This window comes from Corvus kubaryi, unplaced genomic scaffold (assembly GCF_017639235.1).
Source record: "Corvus kubaryi isolate FWS band 111438036 unplaced genomic scaffold, C.kubaryi_AGA036_p1.0 37272, whole genome shotgun sequence".
NCBI lineage: Eukaryota > Metazoa > Chordata > Aves > Passeriformes > Corvidae > Corvus > Corvus kubaryi.
This window is the reverse complement of record NW_024581084.1, coordinates 2,004,793-2,026,435: the sequence shown is the minus strand read 5'-3', so window position 1 is coordinate 2,026,435 and position 21,643 is coordinate 2,004,793. Positions and strand designations below refer to the sequence as shown.

Sequence of the window (21,643 nt, the reverse complement as noted above, 5' to 3'; positions counted from 1 at the left end):
GCTGGGGGCTCATCCCAGTGCTGGTGAGTGGGAATTCCTTGGCTGGGAGCTCATCCCAGTGCTGGTGAGTGGGAATTCCCTGTCTGGGGGCTCCTCCCAGTGAGGGTGAGTGGGAATTCCAGGGTTGGGGGGGCTCCTGCCCTTCCTCCAGCTGCAAGGAAGAGCATCTGGAAGCTGGACACGGATGGATTTCTCTCCCAGATTTAAAGAATCCGTGATTTCCCCGAGCCCTGGCTGGCTCTGGCAGTGCTGGATGCACCTTTAGGCTGGCTGAGGTCTGGTTTTTTTTTAATCTTTCTGGTTTTTTTTCTCCCTTCACACCTCTGCTTTTGTTCTTTTTGCTGGCAGCGCTCCTCAGGCAGCTCAGGTGTGACCTCGTGTCCCAGCCCAGGGGTTTCATTTGCAGAGCTGCCAGCCCTGGGAGTGCTGCACAATCCAGGGAAGCAGCCTGAGGCTGCTGTGAAAGGAAGGAAGACAGAAATGGGGAGCTGGTGGGTTTTTGCAGCTGAAAACATGAGAATGTGAAGAGATTTCCAAACATTTCCACAGAGGTTTTTAGATTTTCATCTTTAGTTCAGTGGAGTTTTATTTGTTCTGTGCTTATGAGGAAGGAGGGGGAGGTTCTCAGGAGTCTGCAGGTGCAACCTTCCCCCCTCCCTGGCTTTTGGAGCCTCTCCTGACAGGACCACAGGTGCAGGTGCATCCTCAGCTGGGAGGAGAATGGCTCCCAGTTGCATCCAATTGGATGTTGTGGGGTCACTCCCAGTGCCAGTGAACACCCAGGGAATGAAGTGCCAGTGGTGAGAATCTGCTGCCTCTCCTCGCCCTCTGCCTGCCTTGTCCTGGCTTTTTGGGGCTCCCAAACCATCTGCAGGATTCAGTGGGTGGCCAGGAGCTGCTGTTGGATCCCTTGGAAGCCGTTTGGCTCCAAACTCTGCCTTTTCCTGCTGCTGGATGGGGCTGGGATGGGCTGGATCTGTTGCCTCGGGCTGGTGTTTCCCAGCAGGGTGGAGAAACAGCTGGGGCACAAACCCCACTTGTTCCTGGTGGTCGGAGTTTTCCGTGGGGCGTTGAAACAGTGGAGACGGAAGAGTTTGGGGAAGTGAAATCCTTGTGTTGGGAAGAGCGGGGTGGAGCAGCAGGGACGGGCAGGGAGGGTGGTGGCCTTGCAGGAAGCAGTGCAGTGGAGGTATAAAACCATCCCCAATATCCTTAAATCCAGGTTAAACGCTGCTGGGAGCAGAGCTGCTGTCTCCTGGCTCGGTTGCTCCGTGTGGGCCGCACCTGCCCCCACACGCTCATCCCATGGGAATTCTGCTGGTGGTGATTTACACCCCGTGGCTCACGTGGAGCTGGGGGAGGGTTTAGATCCCCAAACAGTGCTGCTGCTGGTGTGTCTCCTCCTGGAAAAGGGGGTGTCCCTGTGCTGGGGCCTCTCCACATGGATAACGGGCACGAGCCACCTTGTCAGGGTCTGCTTGATCCAAAGTGCTGATTTTCCTCCCCCTGGATACCTTGGGAAGGGCCAGGAGAGCTGGCAGAGGGTGGGGGGGCTCTGTGTCCCTGCCCAGAGCAGCGGGATCGGCTCCTGGAGCTGGGCAATGGGTCCAGGATGGCACCTTTGGGATGCTTTGGGAAGGGAACAGAGAGCTGGCAAGGTTGTGGGGATGCTGTGCAGGGAGCAGGGGGAGAGGTTAGAACCGAGTGTGTCGAAAGGAAAAACAAGTTTGGTGAGGCTTGAGCCATCCCTGGGCCGGGAATGTGGCTCCAGAGCCATCTCCCTTCCTCTGGAGCCCAGACTGCTCTCTGGAGAGCCGCTGCTGCTCCGACAAGGGTTGAGCCACGGCATTCCCGAGGAGGGTTTGGAAATGGGCTCCATCTCAGGCTGTTCCTGCCCTGGCAGGGTGCTGGGGGTGCCGGTGGGGCTGGGGCAGCCTGGCCGTGCCAGGGCAGCAGGAGGGAGCTGCTCGGGGAGCATTCCCTGCCTGGCACAGCTCCAGGCTGGGTAACAACAGCCTCTCAAAGCTTTTATCGGCTCCTTTTGAGCCCAGCCCCGCTCTCCTGGCAGCGAGAAGGGTTTTGCTCGTGCTGGAGCCGGGGCATCCCAGTGTTCGCTCATGGCAGAGGGAGGGTTGAGCCTCCCAGCCCCGGTGGTAACGATGATCCCGAGCAGCTGGAGCAGTTCTGTTCCTCACAAAAGGCAGATCTAAGCTGTTACATCTTTATCTCTGCCTTTTCCCCGGGTGAAGCCTTTAAGGTGTTTGTTCATCCTCCAGCTGAGGAGGAGATGCTGGTGAAGGTTGGTACAAACCACACCAGGAGATCTGGGGCTGCTTGGAGGGCGAGACCACGGCAAAAACAGATCCCCGGGGGTTTTAAAAAATGGGCTCGCCTTCATTTTGCCAAAATTTCCTCACACAGAGCCGCTGGTTTAACCTGTTTTTTTTAAGCAAGGCTGTCAGCTGGTGTTTGAGGAGGTTTTGGATGCAGAGGGGCAGCTGGCGGGGCTGTGTGAGCCACTGCTGCCTTTCCTAAAAAGGGTCGGGGCTTGGTGTCGTCGATGCCAAGAGCCAAAGCCTCTGAGGGAAAGTTTACTTAAAAATTCAGTGCAGCAGGTCCCTGATGGCTCAGGAGCTATTTTGGGTCTGCTGCAAGGCATAAGAATGCTGGAATTAAGTGTTATTATTCTCATCCTTCAAAGCTGTCGTGCAGCTCTGCTGACTTGGCTGGGTTTTGTTCGGAGTTTGGTGCTTTATTGGGTTTTCGTGATGTGCTTCTTGCTCCGGCCTCCCTCTTCCTGGGGGAATCCCACAGGAGTGCAGGGGATGCCTCCAGCCCTGGCTCTGCTTTTCAGGCAGTCCCCAGCTGCTTTTGCTCCAGGGTTTTCACGTGAAAAGGTTAAATTTGGAAGCACTGGAAGCAGCAGGAAGTGACCCAGCTGGCAGGGCAGGGCTTTGAAGCTGTGTGGATGTGGCACCTGGGGACGTGGTCATGGTGGCCTTGGCAGTGCCGGGGTGGTTGGACTCGGTGCTCTCACAGGGCCTTTCCACCCAGAGTGATTTTGTGACTCTCTGTGAGCGCCTTTGTCTTGGAGCTGCCAAAGCCCCGGGAGGTGTTGGGTGTTCCTGTGGAATTCTGAGGGTGTTCCCAAGCCCACACGGGTGGGCTTTGGGGGGGCTTTGGGTGCAGTGGAGCACCTGTGGCTTCCAGGAGCTCCCTGGCTCCTGCCTTTTCTGGATCACAGCCCTTCACCTCTGAGGAAGCAGGAATTCCCTGCTGGGACAGGGGCAGGGAGAGGGAGGAATCCAGCTGGTCCTGGTGGGAGCTGAAACCCCCAGGGGCTGCCCCAGCCCCACCTGCAGCTCCTGTTCTTTCCACTCCTCTGCCTGACTCTGCTCCCATCATTACTAATTAGGATAATGAGGCTTAATCAGCTTCATCTCCTCTCTCCCCAGGCTTCATTTTCCTCGGGAACATCTGCACAGGGAGGCAGCTCCATCCCTCCCGCTGCGGGATCCGATGGGCGCTGGGGTCTGGGGATCTCCCTTGGGAGCTGCTCCTTCCCAGGCCAGGGAAGGGAGGGCAGATGCTGCAGGAGCAGCAGGAGTTAATGAATAATCCAGGGAAGAGCTGCTGGGCCATTACTCAGCTCTAACCAGGGCCCTGCCAATACCTGGGGTGTAAAAGATGGTCAGGGAGGGAGCATGGGGAGCCAGGGCTGTAATTCCAGCCTGGAAATACCATCTCCATTGGATTTTATTTTTTTCCCTTGTCTGCTGGGTAGAGGTTTGGTGGGTTTTTTTGATCCTGAGTACAGAGGAAATCAATAAAGCCTCATGTGATGGGCAGAGCATTCCTTGGATTTAAACAAGCAGCGACTGAAGTGCCCTTTAAAAGCCTTTGTGGGGTTGGGGTTTGTTCCATAGGTGCCGTTGCCCTCATCCCACAGAACCAGCACAGCCCAGATCCCTCTCTGGGCTCCAGGGCTTGTGTTTCACACACAAATATTCTTGGGAATATTTGGGGCTCTGCTTTGCAGCAGCTCCAAGGTTTCCCTGAGCAGGGTGAGGATCTGCAGTGGGATGGGCCAGAGGGAATCGGGAGTGAGGATGCTGCTGGTGGGAGCTGAATCCCCTTGACCCCTTCCAAACAGAACTTCTTGGTGCCCCTGCCCTTTTCTGGGTGTGCAAATCATGGCTTGAAAGCTTTTTGGGAATGTAGTTTGGGACTGGATGTTTTGCACAGTGAGTTTTGGGCTATTTTGGGTGAGAACCCCTGGGAAGACTTTGAGAGCTTGATAAACAGCCCTGAGGATCCTCTCCTGTCCTGCGATGGTGGCTGGCTCAGAATGGGCCTTCAGGATGAATATTTTGCCTTCTAAATCCATGCAAGTCACTTTTTGAGAGGAAAATCTGGGAAGAGTGCATGGATGAGGCTACAGGAGGAGAAGGAGGAGGAAGGACCATGCAGGTGTAGCTGCACGCTGTTTAAAATGGCAATTTTTTTCTCAGGGCTATACCACAGCTGGGTTAGACCATGGGGAGCATCTTTTTTGGGAGGGAGGGGCTCTAGGAAGTGATTCCTGGCACAAACCTACATTTCAGGAGGAATTTCTTCCTGGGAAAAGTGTCAGGCATTGGAAGGGGTTGGAGTTCCCATCCCTGGAGGTGTCCAAGGACGGCCTGGACATGGCACTCAGTGCTCTGGGCTGGGGATGAGGTGGGGGTCGGTCACAGGTTGGACTCTGGGATCTTGGAGGGCTTTTTCAGCCTCAATAATTCTGGGATTTGGGATTCTCTACCTGGTGGGACAAGGCAGGGCAGTCTCTGCTGCCGTGGGTGCAGTTGGAGGATGCGCAGGATCCTCCCGTCTGTGCTCCCACCTGGCAAAGCCGGGAAGCTGCTCCTGCTTCTCCCCCTCCTGCTTTGCAGGGAGCTGGATTTGATGGGTTCATTATTCCAGGAGGCAGGGAAAACATGGAAAACGTGCCGGGTCCTGTGGCTGGTGTTAATTTATCATCGGAATGAAGATTCCTCTGATGCAATTTGCCGGCTCCTGCGGGACGTGCCCGGCACACGTTCCCATTTTAATGCGCTCTTTCCTGTTCAGCTGTGACTCCTCAGAAGTTAATTAGCTGCACATCCTCATTGCCGGGCTAGGTGGAGGATTTGCAACCCAGAGGTTGTGGATTTTCTGCTTTATTAAGTTTTGGAGTGTGGCACTGGAGTGGTGCTGCAGGAACAGAGCCTTTCCCTCCTGGAGAGGGAGGATGGAGCTGGGGGCTCCTGCCCGAGCCCCAGCCTGGCTCCTGCGTTCCTGCTTCGCTCGGGTTTCCTTTGCCCAGGGCACAACAAACAGCAGCCCTTGTGTTTGTTTGGCTTTGTGGAGCCCTGGACCTTCTCCACAGGCTCTGGGAGGAAGGAGGGATCTGGCTCTGATAATGAAGGAAGGGAAAGTTTGTTTTTTGGGAATGTAGCAAAGCTTTCCATGGGGAAACATCCTTCCCTTGCAGCTCTAAATAAACCAACTTGGGCATGGGTTTCATTAATTTATCAATTAACTCCAACCCAGAGGTTATAGATCCGTGTGGGATTGATCCCTGTCTCCTGTCCTGGATTTCAGCCATGGAAATCCGTGGTACTGACCACCAAGCCCACCCATGGGATCCTCTGAAAGATTCAGAAACCCCAGAGGTTTCTTTTCAATCTGTTTATCCATAGGATCCATGGAACACCTGGCTGCTTCCCACCCCTGCCCTGCCCCTGTGCAGTGGTTTAGTGCTTGAAATCCAGTGGTGGCTGGATAGGTTGGAATTATTTACCACCCCCCCCCAAAATCATAATTATCCCAATTTTTACCAAAGCATTTCATTTTATTAATGGAGGCAGAGCCTTATTTACTGCCACAGTGCAATTTGTCAGCTGCTCTTAATTAGAATTCTCTCTCATTATGCATCAAGCATTTCATAAAAACATTACTTGGGAAGCCCCAAAGCTGGAGCTGCAGAGCTCCTTGATTCCAAGTTGGGGTTAAATTCCCTGCTGCCCTGGTCAGGTTTATGGGATGGTTCCTCAGTGCTGACAGCAGATGGGATCTGGGGTGGGGTGAAAAAATTCCCTCTGGAAAAAAGCAGGGACTGGGAAAACCTGGCTTAATTCTTCATCCCATGAGCTCCTGCTCTGGATACCCCTCTCTCCATCATTCCCTTCTCCATCCTGCGCCTCTTTCCCCCTGGAGCAGGAATTGCTGGGAAGGCTGCTGATATTCCACAGGCTTTTCCCTCCTCCTCCCTCAGCCTTTGCCAACTGAATTTCAATTTCTGTTTGGGCCTGGCTCAGAATTGTAAGAGAGGAGAAGTTTCCCAAAAGGAAGAGCACAAAAGGATCTCTTCCATCTCCTCCTGCGCCCGTCCCTGTTGATCCGGGGCCGTGGATGCTCCGGATGCTTCCCCAGCTGTTCTTTGATCTCAAGATGTGCCTTTGAATTTGCTCAAAGCATAACCCCAAATTAATTCCTCCACGGTGAAAGGCAAACCTGCCATTAACGTGTCAGGGAAAGCAGCGAGAGAGGTTCTGTCATTGGCGGGGGAAATGGCAGGGAGAGGGAAGCTGCTGCCGTGGGATCTCGGGAAGCATCCCCGCAGGTCTGGAGCTGCAGGGTAAACTCTGACTCAGCCCCATGCCAGAGCTGCGGGAGCCAGCTCTGTGCCTGCTGTGCCCCAGGGAGGACATTCCCAAGGGAGGACATTCCCAAGGGAGGGCATTCCCGGTGGGTGGATGGTGAGTGGCTGCTGTGGAATGCTCGGTGGCCCCTCAGCTCATGGCTGCTGGTGAGGGATGCAAAGCAGGTTTGCTCTTAATCCAGTGGGTTTTTTTTTTTTCCTTTGTGCCTTTTCATGGGCCGAGGAGCTGCTGGAGAGTGGAAAACACTGCGGGAAATTGGGGAAAAAGTTTCCTCTCTGCTCAGCCTGGATGAGGCTCCTCTGCCGGTGTCGGGACCCCGGGGGTGCCTCTGCCTTTGTCCCACAGGGGATGTGTGGCTGGGGGTGGCCTCTGTGTCCTCTGGGGGTGGGACAATCTCTGTGCTGCGTGTTCCTGTCGCCCCCGTCCTGCTCTGGTTGTCACCAGGGTGGTGGCAGTGGTGGGACTTGGATCTGCTGGCCCCAGGCTTTGGAGCTGATGGGGCTGAAACACCGACTGGGTGAGTCTCCTCTTGGCCTCTCAGGGGATCTGCAGGCTCAGAAAGGCTCCCAAAGGAGAGGAATTTATCCCTGGAAGTGTCCAAGGCCAGGCTGGATGGGGCTTGGATGAACCTGGTCCAGTGGAAGGTGTCCCTGGCCATGCAATGGGATGAGCTTTGAGGTCCTTCCACCCCAAACCATTCCATGATCCCATGAGAAGTTGTTTGGCTTCTCCTTGCTGGTGATCAGGAAGTGCCTTGTCCCTCATCACGCCTCTCTGCTGTAATGAATGAAGGCATTAATTGCTCTCACTGAGGAGAAGGAAGGGCCTCTCCTGTGGGGCTGTTGTGGAAGGTGTCGGAGGCTCCCCTGGCTCTGCCAGCCCAGCACAGGAGCCGGCGTCTCTTTGGGATTTTGGTGCTGTTTGGGTAATTATGGGGCTGTGCAGGGCGTGGAGAGGGGCTGAATCCCAGAAAACCCATCCTTGGGCTGGTCCTGCAGGCTGGGATGTGGGAGAAGGGGCTGGTGCCGCTCCCTGCGTGCGCCGGGGCCTCGCGCACGTCCGCAGGGATAACGGAGGGTCCAGAGGAAGCCGTGTGTTAAAATAATGGAATTAGGCACTGCTGGCATGGGCTGGCTCTTCATTTGAGGGCTGATGGATCGCTGGCTGAGCCCTCTGCATCCTGCCAGCCCTCCCTGTTCCCTTCCAGAGCTCCCACACCCCAAAGCTCGCCCTTGCCCATCAATTCCCTCTGCAGCGACAGCAAATCCTTACTGAGGGGAATACTGGGCAGGAACGAGCTGGTAATTGAAGGTTTGTTTGCTTTTTCTCTCACCCTGGCAAAAAGCCTGTGAAAATCCACGTGGGAAGGGAGCAGGGAGTGGGAAAAGGGGTGGAACCGGTCCGGGTCAGGGTTTAATCAACGTGTGCAGGAACAGCTCCTGTTAAACCCATCTGGGTTACTGCAAACAATTCAAATCTCACCTTGTGGGGCTGCCCCCGTGGCACAAACCTCTGCCACGTCCTGCTGGGGATGTGGGGAAAACAGCCCTGAGGAAAACACCCCTCAAGACCTGGCTATGGCTGGAGCAAGCAAATCTCCTCCCAGCAAACAACTGGGAGTGGATCTCCATCCTAACTGGTTTTGCTGGGCTCCAATACTCCACTTGGAGCAATTATTCCCTTGAAAAATGAATTTCCTGGTTGTGGTTGAGGTTTTTCCGGGGTTCCTGGTGGGAAGGAGGTTGGTGACAGGAAACTCCCGACGTTGCAGGGGTGGGGGTTGTTTGCTGAAGAAGTTGTTTGGGGTTTTTTTTGGCAAAAGCAGGGAAAACATTCCAGTGCTTTTGCTTTTGTCGTGGCAGAGGTTATGAAAGCCAGCCCTCCCTTGTGCCACGTCAGGCATCTCCTCTGGGAAGAAACATCCCAGGTTTCCTGAGGAGCCTGGGAATCGCTGGGGTGTCCCCTCCTCCTGCCCCCCCAGCATTCCCACTGTGCTCCCCTCCCTGCTGGGAAGGGAGAAGCCCCAGATGTGCCAGTGGGAAAATCCCCGTGCACGTTTTCAGTAGGAATGTTGTGGGACCCAAGGATGGATCGGGCTCCCCTCGTGGGGCTGGTGCCAGTGGGATGGTCCCTGTCCCAGTTTGGGGATCCAGCTGTGCTGGGCTGGCTGGGACAGGCCCCACCATCCCTGGACTGGAAGGGCTGTGGCATTCTTCCCTCCCACTCCTGATTTTTCAGGGTTTGGGGGCCATTTTTGGTAGCTTTGCCTCCCTCCTGCTGTGCCAGGCTGGGGGTTCTGGCGCTGCCAGCTCCGGACACTGCTGCACATTTTGGCACTGCCGAGGGACCCCCAAAGCTGGGACAGCTCCAGGGGCACCCCAGGGCTGTCCCCACGCTCGGGGTGACACAGAGGGAGGTGAGTTACTCCCCCTGCCTGCCAGGCTGCTGCTGAAAGCTGCTGCCTGCAGTTCCCAGGAATGATGAGCGCTCCGAGGCGCTGAGAATTAGCAGGGAGCCAAACGTCCTCGCCACGATGTGCCATTAGCTGCGGATAAACCGAGACCAGCCTTCCCTGATCCCCAGTTAACTTCCCTGGTGCAGTTATTAGGGAAGACTCTGGCTGCTGCTGGCATGAGGGAGGGCTCAGCCAGGTGGGAGCTGCTCCTGGAGCAGATCTGCTGGAAAACACCGGGGTTTTTGTCTGTGGGTGCACCTTTCCTTCCCAATCCCCACAGCAGCGCTGCCACAGCTCCAGGGCTCCTTCCTGCTGCTCGTGGGGCTGGAGATGCTCCGCGTGGGAAGGGGGAATCGCTGCCCTGGGCTCTGTCCGGGCGTGCAGGAGCAGCCCTGAGCCACCCTCTCCTCTTCCTTTCCTGCTGCTGGTCCCTGCTCTGTTATCTCTGTGCGATATCAGGTATCCAGTGTGAAACAGGAGCCTCTGGGCCCCATCCCACCGAGGCTCCTTATCATCCCTTATCTCTGTGTCTGCTCCTGGACAAGTTGGGAATATTGTTTTTATATTGATTTTAAAGAGAGCAGTGAAATGGATTCTGTTCTTTCTCCACGATTGGTGTTTCGGGGTTAGAATCTTGCACAGGAGGAGCAGCGTCCCTGACTTTCCTGGAAAAGCAGCTTTGGGACTGAGTGATCTCCCCAGATCTCTCCCAGTCCATCACTATTTCTTTGTGAGTTTGTTCCCCTCCCTTGGCCAGGAGGACAAGAGCAGATTATTTCTCAGAGGTGTCGCTCACTCTTCAATTCTTTTTCAAATTGGCTTCGGATCCATTAAAATCTTGGCCATGAGGCTGCTGGGCAGGGGGGTGGGATCCCAAATCCCTGCTTTGCCTAAAAGGATACATTTTTGTTTTTAATCTAAAAGAATACCCTTTTTTTTATCAAAAAGGATCCCTTTTTTCCCACGTAAAGGGCACCTTTTTCCCTATATAAAGGATATTTTTTCCCTCATTTTCTCTTCCACGCAGGACCAGGCCAACCCCACAACTTCTCCCCTGTCACTCCAGGAGCAGAGAAGTGCAGTGGGAACTCCCACATCCCAGAATAGTTTTCCTCCAAGTTCTTCCTGTCCAAATCTCTCCCTGCCTCTCGCTTTTTGCAATAATCAACCCCTGTGGTTATTTCAGCTGACGCTAATTACTGCCATGAACTAATTAACGCCAGTTGCCTTTCCTCTTCCCTTTGCAACGTTTTTTAACCCACTGACGCGTTCCAATTAAGGGCCTCCTGCCGGCACCGGGCTGGGATGACTCAGAGCAGCCTCAGCTGGGATCGGTTGTGCTTTCCTGAAGGTCACCAACATTGTCACAAACTGTCCCCAGCAGCAGGGAGGGGACCTGGCCTTCCCAAATCCAGCTGAAGTTGCCTCTGTCTCAGCGCAGGTTTGTGGGGATCGCTTTGGGTTTGGTGTTTCGGGATGCTGCTCCCTTTCCAGAGGTGAAAATCAGTCTGGGTTTAGCAGGAGAAGACCGGACAAGGATGGAGAGGGAGAGAGGCTTTGGACAAGGGATGGAGGGACAGGACACAGGGAATGGCTTCCCACTGCCAGAGGGCAGCGATGGATGGGATACTGGGAGAAAATCCTTCCCTGTGAGGGTAGGGAGGGGCTGGGGTGCAATTCCCAGAGAAGCTGTGGCTGCCCCTGGATCCCTGGAAGTGTCCAAGGCCAGGTTGGGCACTGGGGCTTGGAGCAGCCTGGGCCAGTGGAAGGTGTCGGGGTGGAATGAGATCCTTCCCACCCAAACCATTCCGGGATTCTGTGATACGATTCCATGACTCCCTCCTTGTTTAGGGAGACCACCCTGCAGCAGGAGGAGCCCCTGAGCTCCCATTCCCAGTCCCTTCTAGTCATTCCCTAGCCCTGCCTAGCCTTGCCTGTGTTACAATGAGCCCAAAGGTCATTGCCACCCACCCAAAAGTCACTGACATCCGCGTTGTGCTTGCACAGTGGTGGTTGTGGGCAGGGGTCTCTGGGATGCAGTAAGCGTTTTCCTCATGCTGAACTGTTCACCTTGCTTCCCTGTGCATGCTCTTTATGTCCCTGGCCCAAGTCCAAGCTTCAAGGCTGATTTAAGTTAGTTTTAGGTTAAAACCAGGATCTTTGATTGAGATTCCTTCCCTTTATCAATAGTCTCCTATCTTCTCATCCTGCTTTGGTGGGCACAGTAAGTGTTGGGCAAGCTGTAAGCGTTGCTTCTAACAAACGGCTTCTTAGCAAATCATTTCACCTCAGCTTCCCCCTCCTCCCCCTGATTCACCTTCATTCTTATCCAAGTGGGGTTCCCCTCTTCCTTTCCTGTGTCTCCTCATCCAGGTTTTGCTGGGGAGCTCCTCCGTGCTCTCCCAGCTGCTGCAGGTGATCCTGGCACGGAGCTGCAGCTGTGGTGGGAGGGGAGGGTCTCCCACCTTCTAGAGGGATTCAATCTCAGCTCCTCAGGCTGGAGGTGCTGGGTTAGGAGAGGTGAGAGCTCCCTGGCTGAGCTGCAGATCTGTGATCGGTATTAATAGCCCTGCTCAGGCTCATTATGCAAATGAGGGAGAGGAGACAATTGAGTTATTCATCTTTAACCTTTATTTTGGTTTTTTGACCCGCACCGGGAGGCTCCTGTTACCGGCCTGGCTCAGGGGTGCTGGTTTGTTCTGCTGCCATCAACCCAACAGCTGCACCCCTGTTCCTGGGGGTGATTCCAGGTGATCCCAGCCTGGACATTCCTCCTTGTGAGTGCTCCTGGGGGCGGATTCCCAGCCCTGCAGGGAGAAGGGGACTGGGGGTCCTGCTCCCTGGGCAGAGCTGGGGACACCAGGTCACAAATCACGGCCCTGGGACACCTTCCCTTCTCCCAGCTGTGCTCTTGTGCCTCTAATGCCGTGGTTCCTCCTGGTTTTGTAGCTCCAGGTGGGTTTGAGGAACCTGAGGACATCCAGAAACACCAGCCTGGACTCCTTTTTATCAGGAGCTGCAGTGATGGGACACAGGGGAGGAATTCCTGGCTGGGAGGGTGGGCAGGCCCTGGCACAGGGTGCCCAGAGCAGCTGTGGCTGCCCCTGGATCCCTGGCAGTGCCCAAGGCCAGGCTGGACGGGGCTTGGAGCAGCCTGGGACAGTGGCGGTGTCCCTGCCCATGGCAGGGGTGGCACTGGTTGGGCTTTAGGGTCCCTTTCAAGCGCGAATGACACATCTTGGAGCAGTGGTGAGAAGCTGCTGTGGCACATCCCAACCAATCCCAATCAATCCCAAGCCCCCTGATGCCAGAGAATGGGGCTGGGAGGAAGCTGAGGGGCAGCTCTGGGATGTCCTGATGTGTCTGTGTTGCCTTGCAGGGGTTCACTGGCCCTTCCCACGCCACCCTGGCCCTGAGCTGTGACCAGCGAGCCGTGAAGGAAAAGCAGGAGCAGGCGCCTGGCTGGGACGTCGGGAGCGAGCTGTCCATCCGGATAGGTAGAGCTGGGCTCCACCCAGGCAAGCATCCTGTCATATACCACCCACAGAGTGCCCCTGTTCCACTGGCACCGGGGCTGCCACGGATGGGATTGAAATTCCAGGGGTTTTCCCACGCCTATGCCAAGGGCTCCTTCCTGTCCCTCTCCGGGTCTGTCCCTCTGCTGCCTCTTATCCCGAAAATCATTCCTTCGGTTTCTCCTCCAGCTCTCAAAGCCATTTGCACTGTCTGGGCCGTGAATTATTGATCAGGAGCTCTCTGCTGTGCTGGGGGAGTGAAATCCTCGGCTCTACTCACATTGTTCCCAGCGTGGGCTCCGCTGACCCTGCCCCCTTCTGCCTCTGCCCCTTGTGGCCTCCCCAGTCCGAGCTGGGCCTGACTGTCCTTCCTCACTCCGGAGGTGAATCCAATTGTAGCAGCCAGAGGTGGAACACAAGGTCCTGCTGGCAGCTCTTTCCTCCTTTAACAGATTTTAAAGAAGGAATTTTGGGCATCTCTTTGGGGTTCCCCAGCCTCAGGGCGCGTCTGGGGTGGGTGGTGGGGACACGTCCCCTGAGACAGCACAATTGGCTCTTCCTCCTCTCAACAGCCTTCCAGGAGACAAAGCAAATGTAATTTAGTAAATTAATTTTATTTCTCCTCTGATTATTTGGTTGCAATAGTGGTTTAGAGCATCACGAGTGCAGTTGGGAGCAGATTGATTTGAAGGAATGCTCCTTCCCTTTGCAAGGAGTAGCAGTGCTCCCCTCTCAAATCAGCCTCTTTTGTTGAACCACATTGCTTAATTACATGTTTCCTAAAGTGCTGCAAATCCTCAGGATCTGAAACACCAGCCTGGGCTTTTCCAGAGGGATGGGAGGATGTTTTGTGCTCAGTGCAATGAGCTTTGCATTCTCCGAGTCCTTCGGAGGCAGCTGCAGGGGGCTCGATGTTTTTGTCAGGTGGAAATGTCCCGTCTCAGGTGCGGTTTCATTTCATCCTTCAAGGGAAGGCAGGAGTGCTCAGCGCTGCAGTTCTCAGCAGCTCGAGCTGCCGAGGTTTTTATGTTTTCGTCTCCTTTTAGCTGCAGACAATAACAGTGCAAATGGTTTTGGGAATAGAAAATTTCCATTAGGCTTTGTTGTTTATTCCTCTCTCTGGGGAAATGGTATTAAGAACCTACAATACATTAATTCTTCTATTTTCTTTTTTTTTTTCCTCCCCCTTTCTTTCTACTGAAATAAACTCGGGATTTTCACAAGATACCCCCCAGCCTTCCAAGAAAGCTGCTTTCCCCAGAGCTGGGTAGTGCCTGCCTGGGCTCTGGGGAATGCTCTGGGAGCATAATGGGTGTTTTCAAAGTCTAATGGGTACTAAGTGGAATATTTCAGGCTTAATCACTGTTGAATCATTGACCCTTCCTTCATATTTACATCTTTTTAAATCGCTAAAGCTGTGAAAACAAAGGAAAATCCCAAAGCAGCAGCTGCCTTGTTCTGCCGTTGTCTTTAGTGCCTGGGGATGGATGGGGGTGAGGAGCAGGGAGCTGAGATGAGGATGGCTGGAAAATGTGGAATCCTGCATGTCTCCAGGGCCCTTTCTGACTGTCTGAGGTCTCGTGTGGAGCTGGAAATGCATTTTTAGCCTGGCTGTGGGAGGGTTTGGAGTGTGCTCGCACTCAGAGCTGGGATCCTGGGAGCTGTCACCGAGCCGGGAGGTTTCCTTCACACCTAGGGAGAGGGAGCTGGAGGAAAGGTGCGAGTTAGACCTGTCCCTCTTCTGCCCTGGGGGGAGAAAAAAGCCTCATTCTGCTTTTTTTTCCCTCTCAATCAGCAGCGTTTTGGAGCAGCCTGGGCTAGTGGAAGGCGTTTGGTGGCAGGGGATGGAACGGGATGAGCTTTAAGCTCCCTCCAACCCAAACCGATTGTTCTTCCCCTTCATCTCAAATCCTTCGGTTTTCCACACTTGTGTTTGCTGGGGCTCTGCTCCCTGGTGCTCCAGCCCCTCTCCAGCCTGTGCTGATCGAAATAAGACTTTTTGGGAGTTGCAAAAAGCTGCCTGTGCCTCGTGGGTGCCTGGAGTAAGGTGCACGTATCCCTGGGAAATGGATTCACCCTGAATTGCACTGAGGAGTCTGTCTAGACTCTGTTTGATGAGTGGGATAATCACCAGGCTTTAATTACTCCAGGGAGAGAGAATCCAACCTTGTCTCTGCCAGCTCGGGGTAGGCAAGGGCTGTAATTTGTGTTTCTGTGCCTTGGAATGGATGAGGCTGAGGGGGGTTTGTGCCTTGCTGGGGGTGCTGGTGGAGCCCTCTGGGGTACCAGGAATGCCCTGGGCGGGCTGTGCCCTCCCTGCCCCGCTCCTAAGCCCCTCTGTGCAGCGCCAGGGCTCGGGACAGCCCATCCTGCTGGGTCCTCCAGGCGCTCAATCCAGAGGAAGCGCCCGGGACAGGGTCAGCGTGGGGCTGAGGCCAGGCCTGACCCCGCCAGGGCAGCGCCGTGTTCTGGGGCAGTTCCCAGAAAGGATTTACAGGCAGCAGAGCACCTGGAAACCCGAGCTGTGGCTCAGGGCAGCTGGATATGGAGCAGCTGATGCCTCAGCCCAGCCTCCAGCCGCTGATTCAGCGGTGCCGTTCCGGAGCCGAGTGGGAGATGCTGTTCCCAGCAGCCTCCTCCGCTCCCCGGGAACATCCTCGCTGCTCCACTGCAGCTGGGAGAGCTCTGGGAAGGTGCTGGGGCAGAGCAGGGTGCAGCAGTGGGGGTGTGAAGCTGGATAAAAGCCCAGAGACCCCTTTGGTGCCCAGCTGGGAGCGGCCTCAGCGCCCAGCACAGCTCTGGCTCCAGGGAGGAAAGGGCAGCGGGAATTTCTGTGCTGGCTGCTGACCCAAAGTGCAAAGAAATGTTTGGGGAAGCAGCAGGAGAAGCAGCAGCATCTCTGCTGCTCAGCATCCACCCCAGAGGCAGGGATGTGTGTCTGTCTCCTGGAGAGAGGTTTTACAGGAGCATGGAGTGACAGGACAGGGAGGAACGGCTTCAAACTGACAGGGAGTGGGTTTGCATTGGTATCAGGGAGAAATTCTTCCCTGCGAGGGCAAAATCCTTCCCTGCGAGGGTGGGGAGGGGCTGGGATGGAATTCCCAGAGGAGCTGTGGCTGCCCCTGGATCCCTGGCAGTGTCCAAGGCCAGGTTGGAGCAGTCTGGGATAGTGGAAGGTGTCCCTGCCCATGACTGGATCATCCTGAATTTCCCTTCCCACCCAGCCCATTCCCTGCTCCTGGTGTCTGTTGTGCCTCTGGCTGCAGGAGCGTGGAGTCGCTGATGTTATTGAAGGGAATCAGGGCTGGCTGTCGTGACTCAGTTGGCTTTTGCCAGGGTGTGATTTAGGAAATGGTGCCCTGGCAGCCCTGCCTGGCTGCTCAGGGAGTAAATCCAGACGGATTTATTGGCTGGAAGAAGAACCCCGTGTTTGCAACAGCGTCCGTGAGAAATGAAATTTTGTTAAACTTGTTACTGAGATGAGCTGGGAGCTCTGGGGGCACCACACGCAAACCTCATCGTGTAGAAATTGTATTTTTCCCCCTTAAATCAGAGCTGCTGCATCAAATCTGAGGCCCAGGTGGGGATTTGGCTGGGGAAGCCCTGGAGCAGGGGCTGGGGATGCCCCAGTGCCAGGCCTGCTGTGGGTCCCTCCTGTGCTGCCCCAGGACCCGCTGGGCCCCTTTCAGCAGCACCACCACTCTCCCAAGCTCATTTTTGCCAATTTTTGCCGTATTTTTCCCCTCCAAAGGATGATTCTGTGCACCAGGGCTGCCAGAGGGGGCTGCACAGGAGAGGAAGCAGAAGCTGCTCATGTAGCATCTCTTTATCAGAGCACTGAAGTGTGATGGAAGGAGCTGGGGCGATAAGAGGAGGCAGAACCCCTTGGGAACCAGCACCAGGAGAGAGCAGGAGCTGAATTTTGGGCTGGGCGCTGATGTTTGAGGCAGCACATCAGTGTGGTTTGTCCTTAGAGCCAAAAAATTCCCCGTTTTCCCTGTTTCTTCTGGATGGACCACCTGGTTTGAGGACGTCCAGCCTTGTCCCAGCTTTTTTGTCCTGATCTGTGCTGAGAGGAAAACCTGCCCAGCAGTGCCCAGCTCCCCTCTCAGGAGCATGGCCAGATTGCTGCTGCTCAGCCTGGGAATTTTCTCCTCATTCCCTCCCTCCCTGAGGAGAAGCAGCGGCCGTGAGGGAGAAATGATGCATCCAAACCCTCGGGATTGATTGGGGTCACTCAGCCAGAGCCTCCTGTGTGCATCCAAAAGGTTCATTAAGCCTTTGTAACTTATATAACAGGAAACTCCTCCTTAAAAACGGGATGTTCCCCAGTTTTCCACCATCGCAGCTCTGCCTGCGATGACTTTGACACGTTCACACCGTGCTGCTTCCGGAAAACTGCGGCTTTCACAAGCCATCAATTCATTTGGAGGCTTCAGAGGCAGCCTGGGTGATAAATGCCTGTGGCAGTGTCTGTATTGATTAAAAAACATCCTAATGCCCCTTTCTGAAGCGTTTCAAATGGTTATTGACCATCCCTGTCAGCCTGGGTTCTGTGCTTGGCTTTTATAGTCCGGACTAAATGTGGATTTATGGACCCAGAGCTCCAAAGAAATAAATGAAATGGGGGCCCATAATTCCTCCTGAAGTGATGAAATGCCTGCTTCAGTCAGAGATCTGTACCCCCCTCGTTCCAGTCACTGCCTTGCTCCTGGGATCAGGAATTTTGGCTTTACAGGGCTAAAAGCCGCCTGGTGTTTGCTGTCCTTTGCTTCTTGGATTTACCTGTAGAGGACCCAGCTCTGCAGTCCCAGCCTGCAGTGAATGAACCACCCCGAGCAGCTTATTCTGGATATGAGATTTAGGATTTCCAGCTGCAGCAGCCTGATCCCTCAGGAACTGCCAGCCTGTGGCCTTCCAGCAGAGAGCCTGGCCCTGGGTGAGCTCTGCTGTGTCCAGGGGCTCTGGAGGTGGGATCTGTGTGTCGTGTAGCCAGTCTTTAATTCCAGGGGGATTTGTTCAGCCAGGAGCCTGATTAAACTCTGCTGAGTGATGAGCCGGGGAGGCCCCGTGCTCTGGGAGCTGCAGGGAGGTTTTTTGTGGGGTTTGTGGCCGTTCAGAGGAGCCTTTTCCCATTATCAAGGAGCTTTAATTTCCTGGCTGCACCTCAGAGACTGTTTAATTCTGGATAAAAGAAATTCCTGAGGAAATCCTCCCCATCCCTGGCAGCTCTGGTGGCTCCTGTGTGGTGCCCAGGGGTGACAGTGGGACAGGCAAGTGTGGCACCTACGTGTGACACTGCTGCTGTCACCAGCTCTCCAGAAACCCCTCCTAAATTAGGGCGTTCAGGGTGAGGAATCTCTCCAGGGATGTGTCTGCATCCAACGTGAACCTTCCCAGGGTGGTTTGGGAGCAGCTGGAGGGCTGAAATCCTGGCTCAGCCCCATTCCAGAGGCTGGGAGAGGGATTAGCACAAGAAAATCTTGAGAGAAACTTCACTCCAGTGCAGCTGCTCTGGGGAAGGCCTGAGATTTCAAGGTTTATTAAACCAAACCAACAATTGGTTTGCTGCAGCCCCTGGAGTGGAGCTTGGTTTGGCTCCATTCAGCCAGCACAAGAATTTATTTGTTTTCTGGAGATGCTTCCTCAGCTGGATGGGAATGGGAATAATTTGAAGTCACCCTAAGGAAGCTTTGGGGCAGTGGAACGAGAGCCGGGAGCTGCAGCAGCCACTGAGCATTAGGGCAGCAGGAGCTGGGAGCTGTGGGGAGAACAGCGGCGCTGCTCTGAGGGGAAGGCAGGAAACTGCAGCCACAAAAAAGGGGCTGCAATCCCCCAGGTTCCCACTAAACACACGCTGTAAGGACAGGGAAGTGAAGAAAAAGCCATTGCCCGGCTGTGCCAGCGCAGATGGGCGTGGGTGCAGGGTGTGAGGTGGGAAACGGGATGGGAGCAATCCCAAAATGGAGGCCTGAGGGCGCTGACGTGGCCCTGAGGCTCGGGGGTCTGTGTGGAGCAGTCTGACCCTGGCCTGGAGACAGAAACAGAACTATTTAAAGATACAGGGCTTGTCTGCCTGGTTGTGGCCCCCTTGCAGGTGCTTCCTTCCCTGCAGGATGCACTCAGGCCCGAAAAGCCCCTGTGCTGCTTTGGGATTTTGACTCTTCCCCCTGTGCCTGGTGCTGCTTTGGGTGCTGGGCCCACCCTGGCCCTGCTGCTGCTTCCTCAGCTCTGAGCACCCCCAAACCTCCTCAGCTGCTCTTGGGGGGCACCTTAGGCTGGGGTTTGATTCCCTAAAAGCATCTGGGGTCTTGGCAAGGCTGCACAAAGGGCTCCTGCGCTGCTGGGGGGTGACAGCACCCAGCGGCACCCCTGGGCCCTCTGTGGAGCTGGAAAAATGGATGAATTTCCCTCTGCTCTGGGAAAATGAGTAAATTCCCATCTTGGCTGGGATTTGGGGCGAGGTCTCCCAGCTGGTTTTGCTCTCACACACCAGTTTGAACCAGAGCTGGGTGCCAGTGACTGGGGAGCTGCTGGGGCAGAGCTCACCCTCCCTGGGAGCTGGGATCCTTTTTCCTTTCCCTGAGTGCCTGGCCCTGGTGTGATTTTTGCTGTGATTTCCTTCCCATCTGATTTCGATTTCCACACGTTTCCCTTGCAGCTCCCGGTGTCCTGAGAGCGTTGTTCATGTCCAGGCCTCTCTTTTATCCCCTTGCATGTGGTATATGGCACAGGATGATGGAATATGCCTTTTCCCGAAAAATCAATGGTTTAGTTCCTCCCCCCTCCCACCAGGAAGCTCTCCCAGATACAAGTATTGATTGTTGAGCTGAAAGCCATGTTTAGATCATAATTACCCTTTAAATCAGTGGGGCTGGGGGCTTTGCACCGTAATTGTTCTTTAATTCAGTGGGGCTGGTGGGTTTGGAGTCTTAATTGTTCTTTAATTCAGTGGGGCTCACGGATTTGTGCCCTAATTGCTCTTTAAATCAGTGGGGCTGGGGGGGTTTTAACTCTAATTATCCTTTAATTCAGTGGGGCTCGTGGATTTCTGCTCTGAAATGTTCCTTAATTCAGTGAGGCTGGGAGGTTTGTCCTGTAATTCCTCCTTAAACCTCTGCAGAGCTGGGGGGTGCCCTGGGATGGAGCTGCCCCTTGGATAAGGATATTTAGGGATGTGCCAAGGGCACATCCAAGCTCGGGGGATATTTTGGAGGAGCCTCGGAGGGAGTCTGGTGCAGAATGGGGATTTTAGGGCCATTCCAAATCATCGTTTTTGCTGGAAAAATCTCAGGCTGCTTTTCCCAGGCTGCTTTTCCCCCAGGTTTCCCCTGGCTCAAGGAAAAGTGATGCCTGCTGGGGTTGGCAGAGTCTGCACCCACCTGAGCTGTGCAGGGCCTCGTGGCCTCTTCCTGATCCAACCCACCCTGAAATTCCCCCCAGTGCCCCCCAGTCCTGGCTCTGGACACCACTGGGAGCCCCTGGAGCAGCGAGATCTGATCCATCTTCCCAGCCCTGGGCTGGCCACGGCTGCCAGCTGCTCCCTGGGGATCAGGGCTGGTGTTCCCAGTACCCAGGGCTGGAGCAGGAGGTTCCACACGGTTCCAGGGGGATTTTTCCGTCCTGGAAGGCAGAAGCTCTGTGAGGGCAGAGGGAATGAGGGCTCTGCTCGGAGTGCCCGCTGCCAGAGAGCACCAAGGCTGTGACTGAGGCTTTGTTGGCCTCTTCAGTGGATTCAGGTCATTTCTTTTCTTTATGGATTCATCTCCTCTGAAATTCCATCCTCTCCAGCCGAGAAGGGAGCTCCTGCTGGTGCCGTTCCCGACGAGGGAGCCCTGGCTCAGATCATCCCCCCCTTCATCTTCCTTCCCTTTTGTAGCTCGGGAGCAGCTGCTCTGCCTCCCCTGCCTCCAGCCTACCCGGTGCTGCATCCCAAATCCATCCGGGGATCCCAGGGGACATGGATCAAACGGGTTTTGTGCTGGGATATGGGAATGGGGGGGGTGGAGGGAGCCCCTCTGCCGGGTTTGTGGCACATCCTGCATCCAATCCCAGGCCGTGCAGCCGCCAGGAGAGCTGTTGGATAAATAACCCCTGAAATGAGTTGTGCTGAGGCTGCGGGGTGGCTGAGCTGCTCAGACATCCTGCCCACCGCAGCTCATCCCTCTGGGGCCCTCAGGGAGGTTTTATTTCAGCCCAACACGGGGCAGGCACCACTCGGCCCAACTGGGTGGGATTTCCTGAGGCTCCTGGTTGTTTTCCCCTCGATTGAACGCTTGGAACGGGAATTGCACAGGGCCAGGCTGGGGCGGGATGAGCGAGGTGGGGCTGTCCCCCTGTGGGGGCGGGATGTGTGGGTTTGGATGAGGAGCAGCTGCAGCAGAGATCCCGAACTGTGCTGTTCCTGCCTTGTTTTTCAGCGGGCTGGGAAGGCAGGAGGGCTGCAGTGATGGGAGCGTGTGCCCTGAGTGTCCCCATCTCCTGGGCACGGCACCAGTGGCCTCTGGCTGCCTGCAGGGGCGAGGTGACAGCAGCGTCTGTGCTCAGCTCCTTGGGCCCTCCACAGAAAAACCTCTTCTATTTTTATGATTTTTATGATTTTTATTATTTTTATGATTTTTATTATTTTTATTATTTTATTAAAATTTTTTTTGTATTTTTATTATTTTTATTTTTGGTTTGTTTTTATTTTTATTGTTTTTATTTTTTTTTTTTTTAATTTTTTATTTTAATTATTTATTTTTTAATTTATTTTTATTTTTAGATTTTCTATTTTTTATTTAAAATTTTTATTTTATTATTTTTATTTTATTATTTGTTATTATTTGCTATTATTTGTTATTATTTGTTATTTGTTATTGTTATTATTTGTTATTATTTGTTATTATTTGTTATTATTTTCTATTTTTATTTTTATTATTTTTATTATTTTTATTATTTTTATTATTTTTATTATTTTTATTATTTTTATTATTTTTATTATTTTTATT

At 54.3% G+C, this 21,643-nt stretch overlaps 1 protein-coding gene across 2 annotated transcripts in view; it reads left to right on the top strand.

Moving 5' to 3' along the window:
• The window catches only part of SLC39A11 (solute carrier family 39 member 11), a 124,172-nt gene that overhangs the window by 7,006 nt on the left and 95,523 nt on the right, over nt 1–21,643 (top strand). The window contains exon 5 of one of the 2 annotated variants that reach the window (XM_042025519.1): nt 12,518–12,635. In XM_042025519.1, the coding sequence (XP_041881453.1) occupies nt 12,518–12,635 (118 nt within the window). Of the gene's footprint in view, nt 1–12,517; nt 12,657–21,643 lie in introns of both variants that reach the window. The other variant, XM_042025518.1, reaches the window with a different exon arrangement.